The sequence below is a fragment of the Canis lupus genome, chromosome 14 (genome assembly GCF_048164855.1).
Source record: "Canis lupus baileyi chromosome 14, mCanLup2.hap1, whole genome shotgun sequence".
NCBI classification, from domain to species: domain Eukaryota; kingdom Metazoa; phylum Chordata; class Mammalia; order Carnivora; family Canidae; genus Canis; species Canis lupus.
Window position 1 is genome coordinate 8,493,976 of NC_132851.1, and position 20,617 is coordinate 8,514,592.

Sequence of the window (20,617 nt, forward strand, 5' to 3'; positions counted from 1 at the left end):
ACTTGATTATGGTTTGGGAGATTTAGTTGTTTGTAAAAATAAAATGATTAGTACAGTTATTATTCAAGTTTTTAATCAACGAAAGCAAATGGCATCTGTTTGTTATCATTCTTTCTACAGAAGACAAAGGCTCAGGTCCCAATGGTGCTGACTGCTGGTCCCAAGTGGCTACTGGATGTGACTTGGCAAGGAGTGGAAGACAACAAAAACAACTGCATTGTGTACAGCAAAGGTAAATGCAAGATCATTTCCCTCTCTTTGCAAGTCTTGGAACCTGATCATTGCAGGAGCACCAAGTGAGCTGGAATGGGAATGCAAAGTGAAATGTGACCCTCTCTCTTCCTTTTTCCCTCAAGAATCTCTCTTACCTGTGTCTCCAGCAAAGCCTACTGGGCTTTTTCTGCACAATATATGAGAGAAAGTGTTAGACCCTTAATGACTTAGCACTGCACACATTTGCCTAACCCTGTATTTGAGTGGCGCGACGGGTACCTTCCTTGCTGTTAGCTTTTTGGTGGTCAGTTTGATGAGATCCCACGTTCCTCTCTCTTAGACATTATCTACAGAAAGTAAATTCCTCTTGAAGTTTAGCAATTCGTGTCAAGGTGCATGCTCCAGGAGGCACTGCATTCCAGCAGCTTTCTTGAAATCACTTGTGATGAGGATAGCTGAAAATGAAACCATAGCAAAGACTGAGAATTCTTCCCCGTGGTGATTTCTGAAGGGCAGGAGGCAAACAGGCAAAGAGGAAGCCGATGGCTTGCAGAGCTTTGTCTTTGATTTGCTCAGTGTGACATCAACCTAGACCCGTCATATAGACATAAGCCCCTCTTGGTGTGTGGTGTGGCGTGGGGCACTTTTCTCCATATTCAAGTTAAGGGGCTCAGCTCTGTACTCTTAGAGCAAAATCCCTAATCGTGCTTCTTCGTAAATATTGCAAAACCTTGGGCTTCTCATGTTTAATTTCTTTTAGCTTTCTTTTTTAACCAAACAGACCTACTGAGATCAAAGATGTATTTGCACGCTGAACCTACAAACCATAGAAGCATACAAGGGAACAAGCAAATAAGCACCCCTATCAATATATTAACATATAAAACACTAATCATAACATCAAAGACTCTTAAAAACTTGCTAGAAACAATTACAACTTGTTCTTATAATCATTACAATTTGTACACTTATAAGAGGATTGCCTTTAAACTACCATAAGCCTTTGAAAGTTGAAACACCGGAAAGAGGGAATTTGCAAGCTAAAAAAACAATCTGCACACCAGGATCTGATTATATTCCTTTTCCTTCCATAATTGCTGGTCCCAAACCCACTCATTTTCTAACCTGAAATACCTGTGATATGCTGGTGGGAGCTTTTAACTAGAAGGGAGGTGAGATTTTCCCAGGATATGTCAGTATGATCTATCACAGTGGTAGGAAATGGCATAGTGAACCAGTTTACCAGTGCCTACATGCAGAATGCAAAAATACAAAAGACGCCTTGGAATGTAGGATTAATTACTAGGAATAAATTTTTGATATATAATGTCTTATCTCCATGATGGCAAAATAATATGGAGGAACCAAAAGAAAAGCTGTTCTCTTGTCATAATCCAAATCCATTGCATTTTTAAGTCCCCCATTCTTTTGGGAGCAATGATTGTTATAGTGTTACATACGGAAAGAAATATGGCAAGATTGCAATTCTATGTTCAGTGGAGTACTTTAACTTGACCATGTTTATGTGTATTTTGTTTGGCTATATGTTAAGTCTTTTGACAATAAACAACTTGGGCAATTTATAGAAGGTTACTAATTAATTAAGTTGTAAAACATGCATTGAGGCCAACTACATGCTAGCCTTGTACAAGGATACTAGTAGCCACCGTTACTGAGCACTGCTGAATAGTACTTCCATACCAGATCATATGCATTTTTCTCATTGTTCTTTATCACCTTGTTTATGATCATTATTATATAAATTCAAGAAAAGAGTAAAAAATTTAAAAGTTAGAAAAAGGTAAAAAGGATCCCTGGGTGGCTCAGCGGTTTAGTGCTGCCTTCATCCCAGGGCGTGATCCTGGGGTCCCGGGATCAAGTCCCACATCAGGCTCCCCGCATGGGAGCCTGTGTCTGTGTCTCTGCCTCTCTCTCTCTGTGTGTGTCTCTCATGAATGAATAAATAAATAAATAAATAAATAAATAAATAAATAAATAAAATATTTTAAAAAAAGAAAAAGGTGAAAAGTTAGTTATTAACTTTTAGCAAAAGGAAAAAGTAAATAGTTAGCTATTACTGCCTGCCTTTCTGATTTACTCTGTAATAACTAAGGGTAAGAACTATGTCTTAGTCACAAGGATGGGAATATCCTTGGTCAGCTATGCTTCCTGTACAAAAAAAACACTAAATAAATATTGATTGGCTGACCAGATAAACATAGGTTGAGTGGTTGCCAGAAACCTTAATAGGCATTTCACATACTCAAATGATGAACCATATGAATTATGGCTATTTAATGGTTCTTAGCCTACAAAGAGTAATCTGATATTGTTCAAATTAAGAACTATTGGTATTGCAGTTCAAACAGCAGGGACTGCAACAACTACTATATAGGCATTATTTCACTTTATCTTCATTTAATACCTGCAGTGAGGCAATTAATATACTATTACATTTTTATAAAAGGTGAAATGAGAATTGGGTGCACTAAGTAATTTGCCATGGTCATATAGCTAAGTAAGCGACTGGAGTAGGGTCCAAACATGAATTTGTCTGAGTAATAAATATTAGAATAGTTTCTCCCCATATTCGGCTTTCAAACAGCTTGATAACATAGGTGGTGTGTTTTTTATTTTACATGGTTTGGCATTGTGACTTAGAAAGGTAGTTGGGCTGTTCTTGGTCATGGAGAGCTAACAATGGAGCCAAATTGGAATCTGGGTCTTGATCATCCCAAGCCCTATATCCTTGCATTGTGTGATTCTGATTTCCCCCTGCCATTATTTCATGATTAGTAAATTATTTCAAATCACACAGGTATTTAAGCCTGCAAATCACAGTGTATATATATATTATGATATGGCACTCTTCAAATGCTTTATCCGGAATCCCAAGTTCATTAAAGAAAGAGCCCTATGACCTAATGTTGCCTATCATGACCCCTCTTGAAAACTCACGATGTCTAATGGCATAATGCTCTGAGAAGTACTATAGTAAAACAAAACAAAACACGCATTTAACTCATTTGACCATATGAGTCATATATATATATATATTTTTTTTTTCCTTTCAAACGGACATCCACTGGAATTAGTGTTCTGAGTAACACAATGGGACAAACTCTCTATAAACTCTATTCAGATCTCCTAGATTGGCTTCAGAGGCCTGGTACTAATTCCTACTGTTCAGATTGTCTTTGAAGAGCAGGGATAGCTCACCTAAACTATGTCTCAAAGTTCTATGACTACCTTAATATGCTGTGATTATACTAGAGATCATTTGAGTCATGGAGAATATGACCCAAAGAAGCACTCCTATCAAGGCCTCACGGGCTCTGAGTTTGCTGTCTTCATAGGCTTACAGGTATGATAGGGTTCTTCAAAGCAAGAGTTTTGTAGTTGGAAGGTTTTGGTGATTTAGATTTAATAAGTATTGACTTGGACATCCATAATGTGTGAGTCATGTTCATAGTATGTATATTATCTATTATTTGGGGCTGTTTTCAAGTGATAGAAATCCAAAGGAAATTGGCTTATGCAAAACAAAAACAAAAACAAAAACAAAAACAATGTGTGTGTGTGTGTGTGTGTGTGTGTGTGTGTGTGCATGTGTGTTGGGGGGTAGGTGAGATTCATCTACTCATAGAACTGAGAGTCCAGGGATGTTCTGGACTTCAGGAACAGCTTAAATTAGGTGCTCAAACTTTGTCCCCAGACTGTCTCTGTTTCTGCCTCTTCTTTCCTTCATTTTCAGAAAAATTCTCCTCAGGTAGTGGGAAGCTCCAGACTTACTCTACCAGCAGAGCAATTCCAGTGAAAACAGAGCTTTTCTGGGTTTCAATTAGGGCACATCACATACCAATCTTTGATCCAATTAATCACAATGACTCTGTCTCGCAGACTCCAATATCCTTAGAATAGAATTAACCTCACATAAGCCAATATGATGGAAAAGAAATAGTTCCCCAAATGAAACCAAAGTGCTGCCTCCAGATACAAAGGAATATTTGCTTGTTGGGCTAATGTTCATCCACTTAGATATAACACATTATTCCTAAGGTCTAAGAAGTGCTCGCTAGAGATTACAAATTCCTGATGTCAAAATTGCATTTCCTTATTTTGTTTTCTGGCTAAGAACCTAAATTACCTACGAATTATATGCCAGAATCATTATTATAGGACCTGGCTATCTGAGAACATCAATACCTATTTACAAACAGAATGTAAAATGCATATGTGTAGCGTTTTTTAAAATGCCCTGACTGTGAAATTTTTGATATCATTTTCTTATGGTGTGTTAGATAGGCCACTTAATGTGTAACTATTCCCATTTAAGAGGCGTACTTACTTCTCAAAGTATTATTAAATGTGAGCTAATAGCAAAATTAAATGTAACTATAGTTTTCATTTCCAGGGTGTCCATCAAATAATTATTATAAAATTATATTATATCACTTAGTGCTATGTGACAGGCTGCCATCATCTTGTTTTATCAAAGTAAAAAAGTATAGTATTTGGCATTAATATTGTAATCTGATGTACTTTTTTCCTGCCTCAACTACCCCCTGTCATTCTAGAAAGTAATTAGCTCATCCAGACATTGATGGACCAGACTTGTTGGGTCATCTGTTTTTTGCCATTATTCTCAACAGACTCCAGATAATTCTAATTTACTTATCTCCAATGGAAAAAGACTGGAAAGCACCATGCTGAGGTTAAAGGGAGGATGCTGGGAGGTAGGATTAGCAAGGCCTGTCCACTAACTCCTAAAATCCACCAGTGCCTGTTGAATATCAGAGATCGACTTTTCTTCTCTATACCGCGGTGTTCTTTACTTTGTAGTGTTTGCACAGTATGGTGGAACTTTCTCACATATTAAAAGTAAATAGGTTATACCAAGGTTTTTTTGGTTGTTGTTTTTGAGTACTCAGAATTAAGCCTTTAGCATGTGGGTTTGTTCATTCAGTTTATTTCAAATAAGGAATAATTGGGTTTATCATGGAGTTGTTATTTCAGAGTAGCTACATTCTCTAGGTATCAAGATTCAGAGAATAAACATTGTCAATCAAAAGAGTGAAAAATTATAAGTTAACTGTGATTCCCACCTTCACCATGGATTTCTTTTTACATGAAAGAAACACAGTATCATTGTAAAAAAAACTGTTGTTGGTATGTGACTTTGGACAAATCACATATACTAAAAATCTTGATTTCCTCAGTTGTAAAAATGAAATAGCAATGTCTATGCTACAGAATTTTTGAGAGGAAGAAACCTGTAAACTTAACCATGATATCATTATAAATATTATATTGGTAATTATATTGTACTCAACCCAATTTGCTCTTGTAGACATGTCAGTACAAACTTAGAGGAAATGAAATCAGGGCTTTATATTGGAATCAAGCAAGTGTGCAAGAAAACATGTCATCTGATACCAGATTAATAGCCAGGGATTCCATAACTCTCATTCAGTTCCTCTTGAACCCACACCACAGTCTCTGAAAAGAACTGTATTATAGTACCTGAAGATGGTACTGGATGTTTTTCCCCTGAACACATGATATTTTTATTTTTAATGGAAACCTTATGTAAAATGTCTAATATCAAGATGATAATGATAATACTATTTTTTAAAGATTTATTTACTTATTTATGATAGAGAGAGAGAGGCAGAGACACAGGCAGAGGGAGAAGCAGGCTCCATGCTGGGAGCCCGACGCGGGACTCAATCCCGGGACTCCAGGACCGTGCCCTGGGCCAAAGGCAGGCGCCAAACCACTGAGCCACCCTGGGATCCCCTAATGATAATACTATTAATACTAATATAGCAGTCACGATTTATTAAACACTTATTCTCTGCAGGCATAGTTTTAAATACCATACCTACATATTTACTGTTACAACAGGCTCATGACATAAGCCGCATTATCCCTATTTTACCGATGAGTAAACTAAGGGTTTAGGTAAGTAAATAATTCAAGGATCTTTGGCTCCTACTTGGTGAAAATGGGATTCAGTCTTAAGCATATTGACTTTCAGTTCCCAATTATATAATTGACAAGAGTTTTGATGATGCCCTTTCACTGGGCCAAGATTGCAGGTTATAGTTCTTCTTCACAAATTTGCATATGTGCTTATCAGCAACTCTGTTTTCTTTTTCCTTGATTCTGTGGTTGGCTTCAGGAACTGAAACATCAGTGGCAGCAGTACTTTATGTTGATATCTCTGTTGCTTTTAAGTACACAGCAATTTAAAGTCACATGGAAGACCAATCTCAAAATCATTCTGTGACCATCCTCAGAGTTCTGATTTTGCTTATTTGCACAAATGTAACCATGCAATGAATTCATTTAAGCTTTTATTGATTGTCTACTGTGTACAAGATCCTATACTAGGCACTGTTGGAATAATGACGGAAATTCTAATAGGACCTAACTTGGATGAGCAAGGTTCTGCACACTGACTAAATTGATCAACTTTTCAAAACAAAAATCTTGTAGTGTGAGGACTCTTGCAAAGTCTGGATGATTTTCCACCTTAAAATAGAGAATCTGTTGCATGTTGGTAGAATTTTGACACAACAGCCTGTCTAACGTGACAGCCGATTTTTAAAGTAGCCTACAAGTTCATGTATAACTTCACCTAAAAGGGCCAAATATTACATAAAGAAGCAGCTATTTTAAAAAGAAAAAAAAATTGTGCTCAGATTTTAAGTGTTTATTTGACCATTCTGTAATTCATAGAAATGTATAACTGTGGTCTAGTTTTATGGTATTCTTATAAGAAGGTGGGTGCCTGAACCAAATATTTAGCAGCGGGAATTATAAAATCATAAGGCGATTAAGTTAGCTAGTCGCGGAATTCCAATATTGCTTTTTAAATGACTTCAGGATATAGGAGGTACTAAGGTTATTATCTGTTATCAGGAATACAGTGGAATTGTACAACTGGATAATAACCAAACAAACTGACACAATGTAAAATTACATTATCAGTGTGTTAAAACAAAATTGCGCCCTAAAGGAGTCCACATGCCAGCTCAGAGCTGCAGTGTAATTATGCTTAACTCTGATAATTAAAATACAACGGAGATCAACAGAATCATTTTCATTAAGAAAATTATTAATGATGGTGGTATAACAGTAATTGATTGCAGAGCACCACAGGATAACGCGATGCCGAAAACCCAACATGTTTCATGAACATCTGAGGCTTTCTCTAGTTATGTTCTATGAGAATGAGAGATGGTTTGAGGAGTGAGTAATTTATTATGCCTATTCTAGGAATCAGTGATTGTGAAAATGGCTGCTTTAGAAAACCAACATTTGGATTCATATTGTCATTTCTAGGGGGCTCTTAAGGTCAAGACAAGTGACCCCGCTAGTGACTGTGTTATTTACAGGAGAGCTGTCTTTGCAAATTGCAGAATGACAGTAACTTCAGCAAGTATCAGACATCCTGTCATTTCTCTTTCTTCCTAGCGGGTCTGCTGTTTTTACAGTTATGTTAGTGATTTACTTGGGTTATTTCAGTCTGAGTCTGATCATACTAACTAGTTTATGTCCTTAGTTATTACGAATGTTTGCTATGTGATGAGAGAAAATACATTTGTTTTCATATCAGCATCACTATGATACCCTTAATGAAAATGTTGGTAAATAATCCTGCATGATAATATCATTAATTACTCCAGGGATTAGACGTGCTATCATATATTGGAGAAAAAAATATCCTAAACCACCCTGGACCCATATATGAATGAAACATCTTGTCTCTTAGGGGTAGAAACCCGTCAGGATGTTGGCCAATGATAAGAACTAAGAATATCAGTTTCATAAGTATAAAAATGAGAAATGAAGAGTGGGGTCTTTTGAGAGGTGACTCACTATCATTCAGGGATGTTAGCTTGTCATTCAAAGAGATGCTAATCTTGAAAGCTACCCCCAAAAGTATCTTTGACAGCTAAAATGAAGGACAACTCTTTAGGGTAGGTTTTTTCAGAGTAAGATACTGTGACTACTTTTTTTAAAACAAGTCTCATGTAGAGGAAATTATTATAATTCCAAATGAAAAAGTAGAATATGAAGTTTCATTTCTAGTATTATTATGATTATAATTATAATTATATTTAAAAAGTGTACGTGGATGGAAACATACTTGAGCGAAATACCCTGAAATTATAAGAGCATTTCTGTAAAAGTAGTCAGATTTGGGGAGGATTTTTTGTATCCCTCTTTTATAATTTTCTTCACATTGGTTATTTTCCTCATAAAATTTAGGAAAAATATTTGCAAATGAAAATCATTCTTTGTCCTGACTACATTCTTGCTCTTCTTTTTATATAACCCAAACTAAAAGAACAAAGAAATCTTTGCCTTGCCCACAAAATATCTTTCATGCATAGAATTCAAATTATTCCTTAGTGAGATAATTATTTTTCTTTAGTATCTCTATGAATGTCTTGACACTTTGTGTTTCACAAGATAATTTTCTAAATAAAATAAGAGTAATTGAGGCAATGCTTTGCGCATGATATGGCACAGTTGTCATGTGAGATACAAAAGACTGTGAAACACCCCCCCACCCTAGCTTAAGAAGCTTATTGAATGACCTTATTGATGAAGGTTGTGTAATACTGAATTTAGATATACATGGTCAAAGAAAATTGACAGAGAATGTGGAATTTTGTTTGGATGTTGCAAGTTGAATGTAAGTTTGAGAAACGGGGAGAGGCATTTGAGGGGTTGAAATGTGTGCCTAAAAGGTTGCCGACTACAGTGTGTACAGTGTTCTTGTGAAGGTATTGGCACACACTTTAGTTAGAGAATTTACAAATAAAACCAGTGAGGAAGCCTCAACAAGTTTCTGAAGACTCTGTTGTGAGTTCCATTCAATGTTCAGTCTGAAGACCCTGCAGGGGTGCCTGGGTGGCTCATTTGTTGAGTGTCTGCTTTTGGCTCAGGTCATGATCCCAGGATTGAGTCCCACATTGGGCTCCCCACATGGAGCCTGCTTCTCCCTCTGCCTATGTCTCTGCCTCTCTCTGTGTGTCTCTCATGAATAAATAATAAAATCTTTAAAAAAAATGAACTCCCTGCAGTGGAGGCAGTGGAAAGCTATTGAAAATTTTGAAGCGCACACAATCACACTGGGATTTTTGCAAGATTTGTGTGCCAAGGTACAGCTTAGGTCCATCCCTTTAATAAAACTTAAGGTTTTATCTGTCAAGGAACTAGTAGTGGTAGCTCCATCCCTCTAGAAGACAGTAGTAAATTATCCACCTTGATCTACTCATTTCCTGACTCCTATAATTTTTCATCTCCAAAAGAACCTCTGTCCCTTCCTCCCACTGCCATCATTTCCCTCTCCTCCAGCTCCTCCAGTCCCTAATTCCAGACTGCCTGACGTGAACTCTGTGGGCTCATAAGTCCTGTCTTCTGATACCTCCTCACCCTTCTCTCTCTCTGACCTTTACTGTACTGGCCTGATAGTCTCCCTCACCCACTCTCTGGTCAGTTCAGAAAGTCCCCTACTTTCCCCTGGCTACATCGGAAGCAGCAGAAGTTAGGTAAATTAACGCCTGTGAAATGCTTCAAACTAGTGCCCGTTCCGCAGTGAGTGCTGTGCAAACATGGTCAAAATCAAACAAACGAACCATCACCACTAATGACGGCAAGATAACAGCAACAAGACCCATTGCTGACCTGTTGGTGATACATTTGACCACAAGGTGAATGTGAACCCTCAGTGTATATATATAACCTTAGCAATGCAGACTTATTTTCCTAATCAGTCTTCAAGGTGACTCTTTCATACTTCTGTCTCCCCACATATATAACATCCCTTATTAGATGATGAGCTTTGCTTCTTGTTTCACAGAGAAAGTGGAAAAGTGGAAGTGAACATAACCTTCCAAAGGCTTCCCATCACAATCACACCAATGCCGAGGATTGTTTTGGCCTATGTGCCCCAATCTGACCCACCACTTCTTTTTGTAAATAAAGTTTAATTGAAACATAGACAAATATAAATAAACCTACCTATTTATATGAATAAACCTGTTTATTAATATTTATCTGTGGCTATAAGAACAGAGTTGAGCAGTCACAGAGACCATCTAGCCTGCAGACTTAAAATATTTACTATTTGGCTTTTTATTAAAAAAAAAAAAAAAAAAAAAAAGCTTGCCAATCTCTGAACTAAACCTGTACAACATCATTACTTTGGCTTAACAGGCCCTTCATGATCTGCCCCTACGTGCTCTGTGGTTATATTTACTACAACCCCCCCACTCCTCTGTTCCATTGGCACAGGCCCCCTTGTTTCTGCTTGCTAGTATGAAGAATGCCCTGCCTCAGGGCCTCTGTACCGTGCTCTGCTCCCACAGTGCTCCCTTCCCTCTCTTACTTCACACAGACACTGTTGAAATGTTGCCTTCGCAGAGGGTCTGCGAAACTACTGTTTCTCTCTTTCTTTCCTTCTCCTCTGTATAAGTCAGCTTGGGCTACTATAGCAAAACAGCATAGACTGGATGACTTAAACAATAGACATTTATAGTTCACCATTCTGGAGGGCAGGAAGTCCAAAATCGAGACACAGACAGATTTGGAGACTGATGAGAGGCCTCTTCCTTGTTTGCAGATGGCCACCATCTTGCTGAATCCTCATGGAGTGGAGGGAGAGAGAGACAGAGATCTCTCATGTCCCTCTTTACAAGGGCACTGATACCATCATTATCTACTTATCTCTCAAAGGCTTCACTTTCAAATTCTATCACCTAGGGATTAGGGCTTCGACATAAAAATTGAGGGAACTTATTCAGTTTATAACATACTCTCTTATTTATCTTTGTACTAGACATTTTAGCATTTATTTAGAAGTTTAATGTCATAATCTCACCCCCAGAATGAGCCTTCTTCAAAGATAGGGATTCTCTCTATTTTTTAAGCAGTGCATGGCACCGAGTAGGTGCTCATTAAATATTCATGAATGAATGAAAGGATAAAAAAAGGAGTTGCATCTCATTCTTTAATGTGGAAAGCAATATGATATGCATTGAATAATGTTTCCACAACCATGTCCTCGATTTTGTTCAACTTTCTGAAATGTCCTCAGATTTTATTCTTTGACTTCAATATCGGGCAGCCCGGGTGGTTCAGTGGCTTAGTGCTGCCTTTGGCCCAGGGCATGATCCTGGGGACCTGAGATCGAGTCCCATGTTGAGCTCCCTGCATGAAGCCTGCTTCTCCCTCTGCCTGTGTCTCTGCCTCTCTCTCTCTCTCTCTGTGACTCTCAAAAATAAATAAAAATCTTTTTAAAAAACTTCACTATTGAATATTAACTATTATATTTCTAATTTATAAGAGGTCTTTCTTATTCTCTGACAGTTTATTTTTTCAACATCTTGCTCTTTGTGTATGGATATTCTTTTCTGTATATCTGAAGATACAAACCAAAGGATCTTTATGAAGTTGTGTGTCTTGTGCATTGTTTCTTACATTTTCTTTCCTGTTTTGGTTCCTGTATTTGGTATTGAAGCTTTGCTTAAATAGAGAGCCTAGAGATCCATGAGTGTCTACTTTTTCTTTGAAGAGTGGGACAGTATAGGTTAAAAGTAAGAACAGCATGGATTAGTAGGTGGTAGGTTTTGCATAAAGTCGTAGGATATAAACTTATGGGTTTTGCACAGGATCATAGGACGTTATCTGGTGAGTTTTACACAGAGTCACAAGATGGCAACCCAGCCATGATAATGAGGTCCCAAAATGACAGTATATGTAATTTTTTTGTCCTAGCATGCTTAGCTTCTTCAGAATATGCTGATCTTATGCCTAAGATTTATGAACTGTGCAGGCAGCAATCTAAGGACATAGTGGGTAAAAGGGACCAGGTGGTATGTTGGAAAAACCATATCTCAGGGTTGAGCATATAGATGTTCCTTTAATCTTCTAATTCAGGTGACACATTGCTGAGACTGTCTCTCTAGATCTGAAGCCTCTGTTCTCCAAAGACTCAGCCTCCACCTCCTAACAGAATGTGAAGGGACTGCTCCTTAGCTCTCCAGGGACTAACTGAGCACCTGAAGCTAACAGTTTCTTACTCAGAATGCCAGTCTTACAGAGTTTAGGTCCACTGCTCACCTTACCTTTCAAGGCACCAGATTCCTTTAATTCCTGATTTTTCCAGCATTTTGTGGGATGAATCTGCTTACTTCTTGTTGGCCAGCTGCTCTTCAAATACTTGGATTTCAGCTTTCTGTGTTCTGCTTTGTCATTTATCATTCCATCAGTTTTTCTAGCATCCAAGATTTTGTTCACTTCTGTTGCCTACTCTGCCCTCTTTGTCCTATCACCTTTGGTTTTCCTCTTTACTGTCGTGTTTATGAAAGGGGATAGAAATAAATGCATGCAATCAGTTCATCGTACTTAACAGAAAGCCCTCTCTGCTTCCTTTCTTAAGTAGCTTCTGTAAAGTTTTCTGCATTCACTTTTTTGACTTCCTAAATTCCAACATCTCTTCTTTCCAGTTTCTGCCTTCCCTGTTCTATTGAAGTAACCATTTCACAGATCTTCTGTGGTCTCTTGTTGCCAGCTTTTTATTCTACTGCGCTTGATCTGATTATCCGTTTCTACATCTAGTGACACATGTCTCCATCACTGTCCATCCACTAAATATTGTTATTCTCTAGTCTTCTTTGCCCTCATTGATGTTTCCCATAAACTATTTCATCTGTATTTTTCACTACCCTATTCCTTATAGCTTCATTTCTCACTCATCCTCCACAGATACCCTTATACTTCAAACTGTACTCACTTACTTGAAATTCCTCAAATATCATTTGCCTGTTCATACATGTCTTTGTACCTCATCTTCCCTTTGCCTAATAACTTTCTAGCTATCTTTATCATTGCTAACAGGTACCATTCAAGATTTAGCATATATCATTTCCTCTGTACAGACTCCCCTGCCCTATCCCCTCAGGGGGAGAGCTCCACCCCAGCCTGTCATTGTCCCAAGTTGGATGTGAACACCTCCAATGCAATGACTCCATTTCTCACCTCTGTAACTCCACAGACAGTACATAGTGTACAACTCACTGAATTTTGAATTATTATTTAATGGCTTTTATGATGCATTATTCAACAGAGTAAACTCTAGTGTGACTTCATTCAGTTTCAGAAATTACTTGTATGGAAATTATTTAAAAATCCAGTACCTAAAATGCTATTCTCATATTTAGAAAAAGACCCTATGCCTTAGCAAGCTTTTTAAAATGCTAGGGAATCAGGTACAAGAGGATTTCTTTGGAATGTCCCATATATACATAGCACACATTGTGCTCCATCAGCTAGCATGAAGATGTATAAAAGAATTTAGAAAAATTAAAATCTCCTTGCATGCAAAAGATGCTGTCAAACCAGAGGGCTTTATTTGATATCTTTGTGCACCAGTCATGCCAAGATGTTGGCTCATTGTTACTAGGCGGTTCTTTCTGGATCTACTTTACTTTCTCCTGTCAAGACAGAAACTATGTCTGTCGTTCTCAGCTCTTCACGGGGGGAAAGTCAGCTAGACCTCAAGTCTTCATTCAGACCTGAAATTGGGAAGCTTTTCATTTTACTCTTGTATATAAGTCAACCCCATTTTTGAAGGCTATTTTTAAACTTAAAAGGTCACCTTATATGCCATGATATACAATAGTACTTCAGAGAAGATATATTCTCATTAGTCTGTCTGAGGTCTGTGAAGACTGTCAGACGACAGTGGGGTCAACCAAGATAGTATATCGTGGCATTGCAAGGAAGAATATCCCAACCAAGGGAATGGATCCGAAATACATACATTTAAGTATAAACAGATAAGATCTCTCTATCTATCTATTTATGTAGTTCTATCTACCGCCCATTGAAATTCAATGAGAATAAATTACTTTAAGCCAGGTTTTCCTTCAGAAATCTAGTATTTATCATCACTGTCTGGTCTCCGTTGTCAGTAAAGATTTTCAAGAATGACTGCTTTCAAGTTCAGCACCCTTTACTTTGTGCAGACTTTTAAGAAATAGAAGCCTCAGAGGTTCTTAGGAAAACAATGTTTTCAGAACATTTGTCAAATATTTCTAATGAGGAAATTAAGGTCTCATAATGAATTTGACCTAATGAGTGACGCATGATATTTCTACTACCCTCCCCCACAGAAAGGTATAAAACTTACAGTAAATTAGTAAATAATCATTTGAAGTCTGTCAATGCCAGAACTAGTTTGGTAATACAAATTAAATCTTACAGAAGAGGAAGGGAAGGGGGGAAACTGAGTGGAGAAAACATAGAGATGGAGACAAACCATGTGAGACTCCTAACTCTGGAAAACCCAGAGTTGCAGAAAGGGTGGTAGGTAGGGGGACAGGGTAACTGGATAACAGGCATTAAGGAGGGCTCATAATGAGATGAGCACTGGGTGTTATATGTTGGCAAATTGAATTTAAAAAAATAAACAAAAACAAATTAAATCTTACATGTCTCGAATATAATTTCTGCTATCTTGGTATGTTTTGAGTGTAGGTCTCCAGTTTAAATTGTGTTTTTGGCCATCATATATTCTCACTGGCTAAGTCCAGAATGGTCTAATCTTAAATTTAGGGAAGCAAAATAGATGGCCTATGAAGGACATTTAGTCCAAACAATAGTTTAGTTGAGAAATCTTTCTTCATAGTTTTGCATTTTGAGCAGAGATAAAGTAAGAAAAATTATTCTCTATCAGTGAGATGAAGGAGACAATGTATATAAAAAAAATGGACAAGTTACTTTGTATCTTATCCCTGGCTTTAAATACACCATTTTAGTTAACTACCTCAAAGGAAATTAAGATCATCATCTTTACATGTGTAATGAAGGGAGATTATAAAAAGGAGGCCAGAACATGAAATTTGGGAGTTATGTGTTCTTCTGTTCACTGGAATATTAGTTGTGTACCCACTATATGCCATTTAGGGAATCTGTAAAATTTTTGCAATATGTTCAAGTTACATTTTACCTTAGTATGATACTAGAGTATAATTTGTTTATATTTAAATTATTTTTTTAAAAGACTTTATTTATTTACTCATGAAGACAGAGAGAGAGAGAGAGAGAGAGAGGCAGAGAGAGAAGCAGGCTCCATGCAGGGAGCCCAATGCAGGATTCAATCCCAGGACTCCAGGATCATGCCCTGGGCCGAAGGCAGGCGCTAAACCACTGAGCCACCCAGGCATCCCTTAAATTATCTTTTTAAAATAATTCAGCTAATGTCTTGCACTTAATATGTGATCTGCCAACCAGCAATATGGCATCAGCTTATTAGAAACACCAAAACCCTCAGGCCCCATTCAGGCCCACTGAATCCAAATCTGCATTTTAACAAGATCCCAGGTGATCTGTACGCACATGTATGTTTGGGGAGCCAAGGTCCAGTGATTACTAACAGATGATTTTAAAAGAAGAATACGCTGAAGGATGGCAATAGTTAACCTTGTAATATACTAGTGTAACAACTCACTGAGACTTGTGAATTTATTCGCAAATAACAAACACAACTGTAGAGCATGAGAATATCATAAAGGAAAAATAAGAATGTTGAAAAGTTCTTCCTGTTTTGTCTTTAAATATACAACAGCTTGAGTGCTATCTTTCTTGGCACTCCCCTCATTCCCACAAATGGGATTATAGAAAAGAAAATGCTGCTGTACTCTATTTAATGGGAACATTTATTGCTGTTTTTCCTCTTCTTTCCAACACCTCTTAATTTATATTAGGCATTAAATTGTAATGCTGTTTCTTTTCATGGTGAAAATGTCCCCAAGTGTATGCCTTTAAATCAATCCATTGTTATTTTGCAAAACAAAATGCTAAATAAGTACTTAGGGGAAACATAGGCCCCCTGAACCCTGGGACTCTCTGGAGGCTTGCCTCTGTCATCCTTCCTGCACAGCAAAAGGGGAAAAAAGAGAAGGAAAAAAACAAATTTGCTGAGCCACACATTTCAAGTTGTCGACAACCCCATCCACGAGAAAACAGAAGAAAATATATATGCTCTCTGTCCTGTCAAAAGGCTTTCACCTTATCTTGAGAGACTGTCAGGGCAGGAACATCAGTGAATGGACAGGAGTCTATTAAATTAATAAGCTGCTGGATGGTGTCTGGAGAGTTATGATGCTCCATAAATCCAGTTTGATCATGGTGGACAAGGTTTAAATCTGCAGACTTCTAATACACATCCAGTTCTTGGATTGGATTTGAAGTTTTGTGCCGGAGACACAGAGATAGTCCTGCAGCATGTGAATTAAGATTTATCTTTTTTTTTCTCCTATCCTTTTTTTTCCCCTTATACTACTTACAAAAATGAAAGCACCTTAGGGATCCTAGCAAATGTTACTGCTGGAAATGAAAGAACTGTTGTCAAGGTGAAACCATGACCTAGAAGCCTAAAATCAAACCTTGGTCATTCTATTCAAGCAGCCCCATCAGAACTCAGTGTGAAAGGTCTGTGTGGAAGGAAAGATGCCTGAACTTATCTATAACCTATTTTATAGTGATGCCTGTCAAATTCTACTCGTCTATATTTATGACAGAAAGAAAACTAATGGTGTCAGATCTGCCCTATAGTAATAAAAAAATCAGGAAATATTTTCTTCACCCCATTAAATAAAGTCTCTGATATAGCCTTTACTATGATATAGGTTTATTTGAGTTTTTTGGCTTCCCACCATTTTAAGCCAAAGAACTAAAATATTATACAGATTCCCAAATAAACTATTAACTTCAGGTTGAGAAAAACTTCTTTACATTTTACTGATAAATAAAATCCTAGAATAAAAATTGGAATTTGTTCAGAATCATAAAAATTTCACTGTCAAACTGGTTTATTACACTGGTTATAATATTCAAATAATAGGAAACTGTTAATTACATGTTTATTTCTTCAACCCATAATTATTTTTATGAAGTTGGACTTTTCCTTTCTTACCTTGGAACATAATTATGTTATAGAAATCTAGAATGACAAACAGTGCTTTGTTATAACCAATGCTGCATGCCCACTTCAACATTATTTAAAAGTCACCATAAGAGTCATCCAATTAACACGTCTACTATAACAACACGTTAAGTCATTACAGGCAGGAAGAGTGTGTGCAGAAGAAGGGAGTTCACCTACATTCAGTGCCCGGTATATGCAGAGCCCTGTCCTGGATATGGAATTATTAAATGCTAACAAATATCTTATGAAAGCGAGGCAACTATTGCCAGTTTTTAATGGTGACATTGAAGTTCTAGAGCTTAAATAATTTGCCAAGTCACCAAGCTAACAGATGACACTGCTCCAATTGAGCCCATCTCTGCTTTCCATTTTTTCATTCATTGACAGCTTTTTATTGAGGGCCTACTACGTGCCCAGTAATTTTGTAGGAACTGAAGTAGAAGTAGGCATGGAAGACAATAATCTCTGTGCTTGTGAGCTAACATTTTTGGTTAGGGAGCCAAAAATAATCAGTAAACCTTTAATTCAAGGGTTCGAGTTGTTTCTCTCTCTCTCTCTCTCATATGCCTGTGTGTGCACAATCATACACACACACACACACACACACACACACACATCCTACCTCTTTAACATAGAAACTAGTAAGAGAAGAAACAAATGAGTGCATGAATGAACCCCTCTTGGTTCCTAAAAGTATCTGCTCTAGGATTTATACTTCTTGATCTCTGAAAATCGCTTTTTCAATTAAAAAAAAGATTGCGGAGTTTCCCCCATAACTTACTAGTAAATTTCTGAGCTTTAAGATCCTGTCCTGTGACACCAATATACTGACCATTAGTAGTCAGAGATTAAGTAGATACTTTGATAATTACCTCATCCAGTGCAGTTGTGAATAAATCTCCTCTGTGTCACTCTCTCCTCCCACCACTACAGTGGTATGTCCCTAGCCAGGAAATGCTTAAGAAAACAGATGAGTCCCACACTGTGCCCCGCAGGTCAGAAAATTCTGGCTTTGTGGGACAAAGAGGAGGGGTAAGTCTGCAAGGCCATGACTCTTAATGGGAACTCCCTGCTTCTGGTTTTTCAAGTTTAATTCTGGAGGCTGTGTCAATAGAAGAATCTCAGCTGCTCTCAAAAGCAGGAAGGAGACCATTATTGTGTTTGCTCCTATTGAAACGCTAACAGGACTTGATAAAAGAATATTGAAAAGTTTTTGAAGATTTTTATCTAACCAACATTCCATATAACAGTATCTCCCTGAAAGTATTTTTTTTTTTTCCCTGAAAGTATTTACTTGTATTCTGATTCCAGCTCTAAGTCCCAGGAACAGGGAGAGTTTGGGATCAATGCCTGACTAATAGGAAGCACTCGAGAAATATTTGTTGAAAGAATAAATGAATGTTTGGCTTCTCTCTTCTCCCTTCCCTTTTTGCCCTGGTTTCTTCAGTTTAAAGTGGAGAAAATAGATTGGGTCGAGAAGCAATAAAACAGATAACAGTTTATATTTAAAGAGTGAAGTGAGCTGATAGTTTTCTTGTTGTTAATGCTTTTCTATCCTATGAGATTTTATATTATACAGTAGCAGCTTTGTTTTGCATCCTACCCAGGTGCTAGTCATGCCAAACACACAGAACTACATAGGAAATATACGTGGTTCCACATCTAGCCTTGTCTACAGAGATAAAATATTTGAAGTTAAAAGGCAAAAAAGAGAAACTAAACTTTGTGGAGCACTAACTTTATAGAAACCTCATCCACTTCATGCAGCTGCTCTACAGGGCTTTCTATAATTATTGCAGGCAACAAAATAGAATATATCTGACCGAGGTTTTATAGCTAGTGAGGGATCAAGTCAGAATTTGGACCTACATTTTTTTCACAACATGACATTGCCTACAAATTAAATGGTATTTATTCCTACCCATGCATTTATCTTTCAATCATGTTAACATTTGACATGACTACCAAATTAATGAAACAATTTAGCCCACACTGACTTAAATCTAATCAGAAAAAGAATTTATTTGGAAAATCACTGAAAAGTGGAAGATAAATTACCATATAAATAAAAATATAAGTAAAACATTTTTTTTAAAGAAATAAATCAGTCCAATTTATTCTAGTTTCCCTAACCTGGCTTTTTAAGTTGATTCTGGCATACAGTGAATCGACAAACAACAAAATGTACAAATCTGAAGCATACAATCAAGATATAGTATACATCTACCACCCCAGAAGATCTCCCATATTCCAAAAGACAACTAACAATTGATTTCTATTGACATAGATTAGTTTTTCTCTATTCTAAACTTAATATGAATAAAATAGTGTGAGTAGGAATCACACACTTCATGACTTCTTTTGCTCAACACATTTTAGAGACTCATCCGTGTCATTTTCTCTGTTAGCAGTATGTCTCTCTGTGGCTGCCTAGTGTTCCATTGTAGGCCTGTACCGTCACTAGTTCATCCATACTCCTACTGATGGATATTTATGGTGTTTTCTTCACGTCTGCAGCAATGGATTTCTCCAAAGAGGGAAACAGTTTTATTTTTGAGGGGGTCCCGAAGCGTCGGGTAGCTGTGGCCTGAAATCAGGGGACATTTTGACCGAAAGAGGTCAGTCAGAAGAACAACATGAGTCAAAATCCTTTGCTTTTGTATTTCAGTGACTTTCAAATCTTACTGACCCCAGTCTTTAGGAATCAAAGCAAACAGCATCACTAGATTTTCCTGCACTTCCAATTTTATCACTTATCTTTTTGACTGCCTAACCAAAGTGATTCAAAGATGAATGAAATTTAAGGATTTTCCAATGGTCTTAGTGTGTGAATATACATGGGCTCCTTCACTTTTCGGGTCTTTATTTCTCTTTGTCTTATTAATTGCCTTCCACAAAGCAACAGAGCTATCTTAAAAGCACTTTGAAATCCCTGGATGAAAACAGCCAAAGCCATGGAAAATATCAGCATTATTATATCAGTTAATAGGCAATTGAAGCTATGAAAGGAATAACCAGAAAGACAAATGAATGGCTGAGAGGTAAAACAATTATTTAAAGGAGAAATAATGGGTAATAGTAACCAGGGTTCTGAGAACAGGAATAAAACGTGTATCAAGAGGAGATGGATCTTAAAGGAAAGTGGTACACTTCGACTTAATTAGAGGGCTGTGAAAACGGACACTACCAGACAATATCAGAGAGCTCTGGTTCTCTTTATATGAATTAGTTAAAGCAATAAGAACAATCATAGAATATGCCTTGATCTGCATTTTATTGAAGAATATGCACCATTGCTGGAGAAATACATTTTTGAGAAACTTCTCAGAATCTAAATTGCTTAGGCATTAAAGGGGGGGGGGGAGCAAATAAAAAATACAGTCCTGAGAAGCA

At 37.3% G+C, this 20,617-nt stretch overlaps 1 protein-coding gene and 1 long non-coding RNA gene across 9 annotated transcripts in view; one reads left to right on the plus strand and one right to left on the minus strand.

Moving 5' to 3' along the window:
- ZFPM2 (zinc finger protein, FOG family member 2) overlaps positions 1 to 20,617 on the plus strand; it is a 457,190-nt gene that overhangs the window by 297,526 nt on the left and 139,047 nt on the right. For all 7 annotated transcript variants that reach the window (XM_072774198.1, XM_072774199.1, XM_072774200.1 and 4 more), the window contains one exon: positions 121 to 232. In XM_072774198.1, the coding sequence (XP_072630299.1) occupies positions 121 to 232 (112 nt within the window). The remainder of the gene's footprint in view (positions 1 to 120; positions 233 to 20,617) is intronic.
- Positions 1 to 20,617, minus strand: part of LOC140603685 (uncharacterized) — an 87,231-nt gene that overhangs the window by 36,944 nt on the left and 29,670 nt on the right. For both annotated transcript variants that reach the window (XR_012006641.1, XR_012006640.1), the window contains one exon: positions 493 to 668. This is a non-coding gene — a long non-coding RNA (uncharacterized lncRNA). The remainder of the gene's footprint in view (positions 1 to 492; positions 669 to 20,617) is intronic.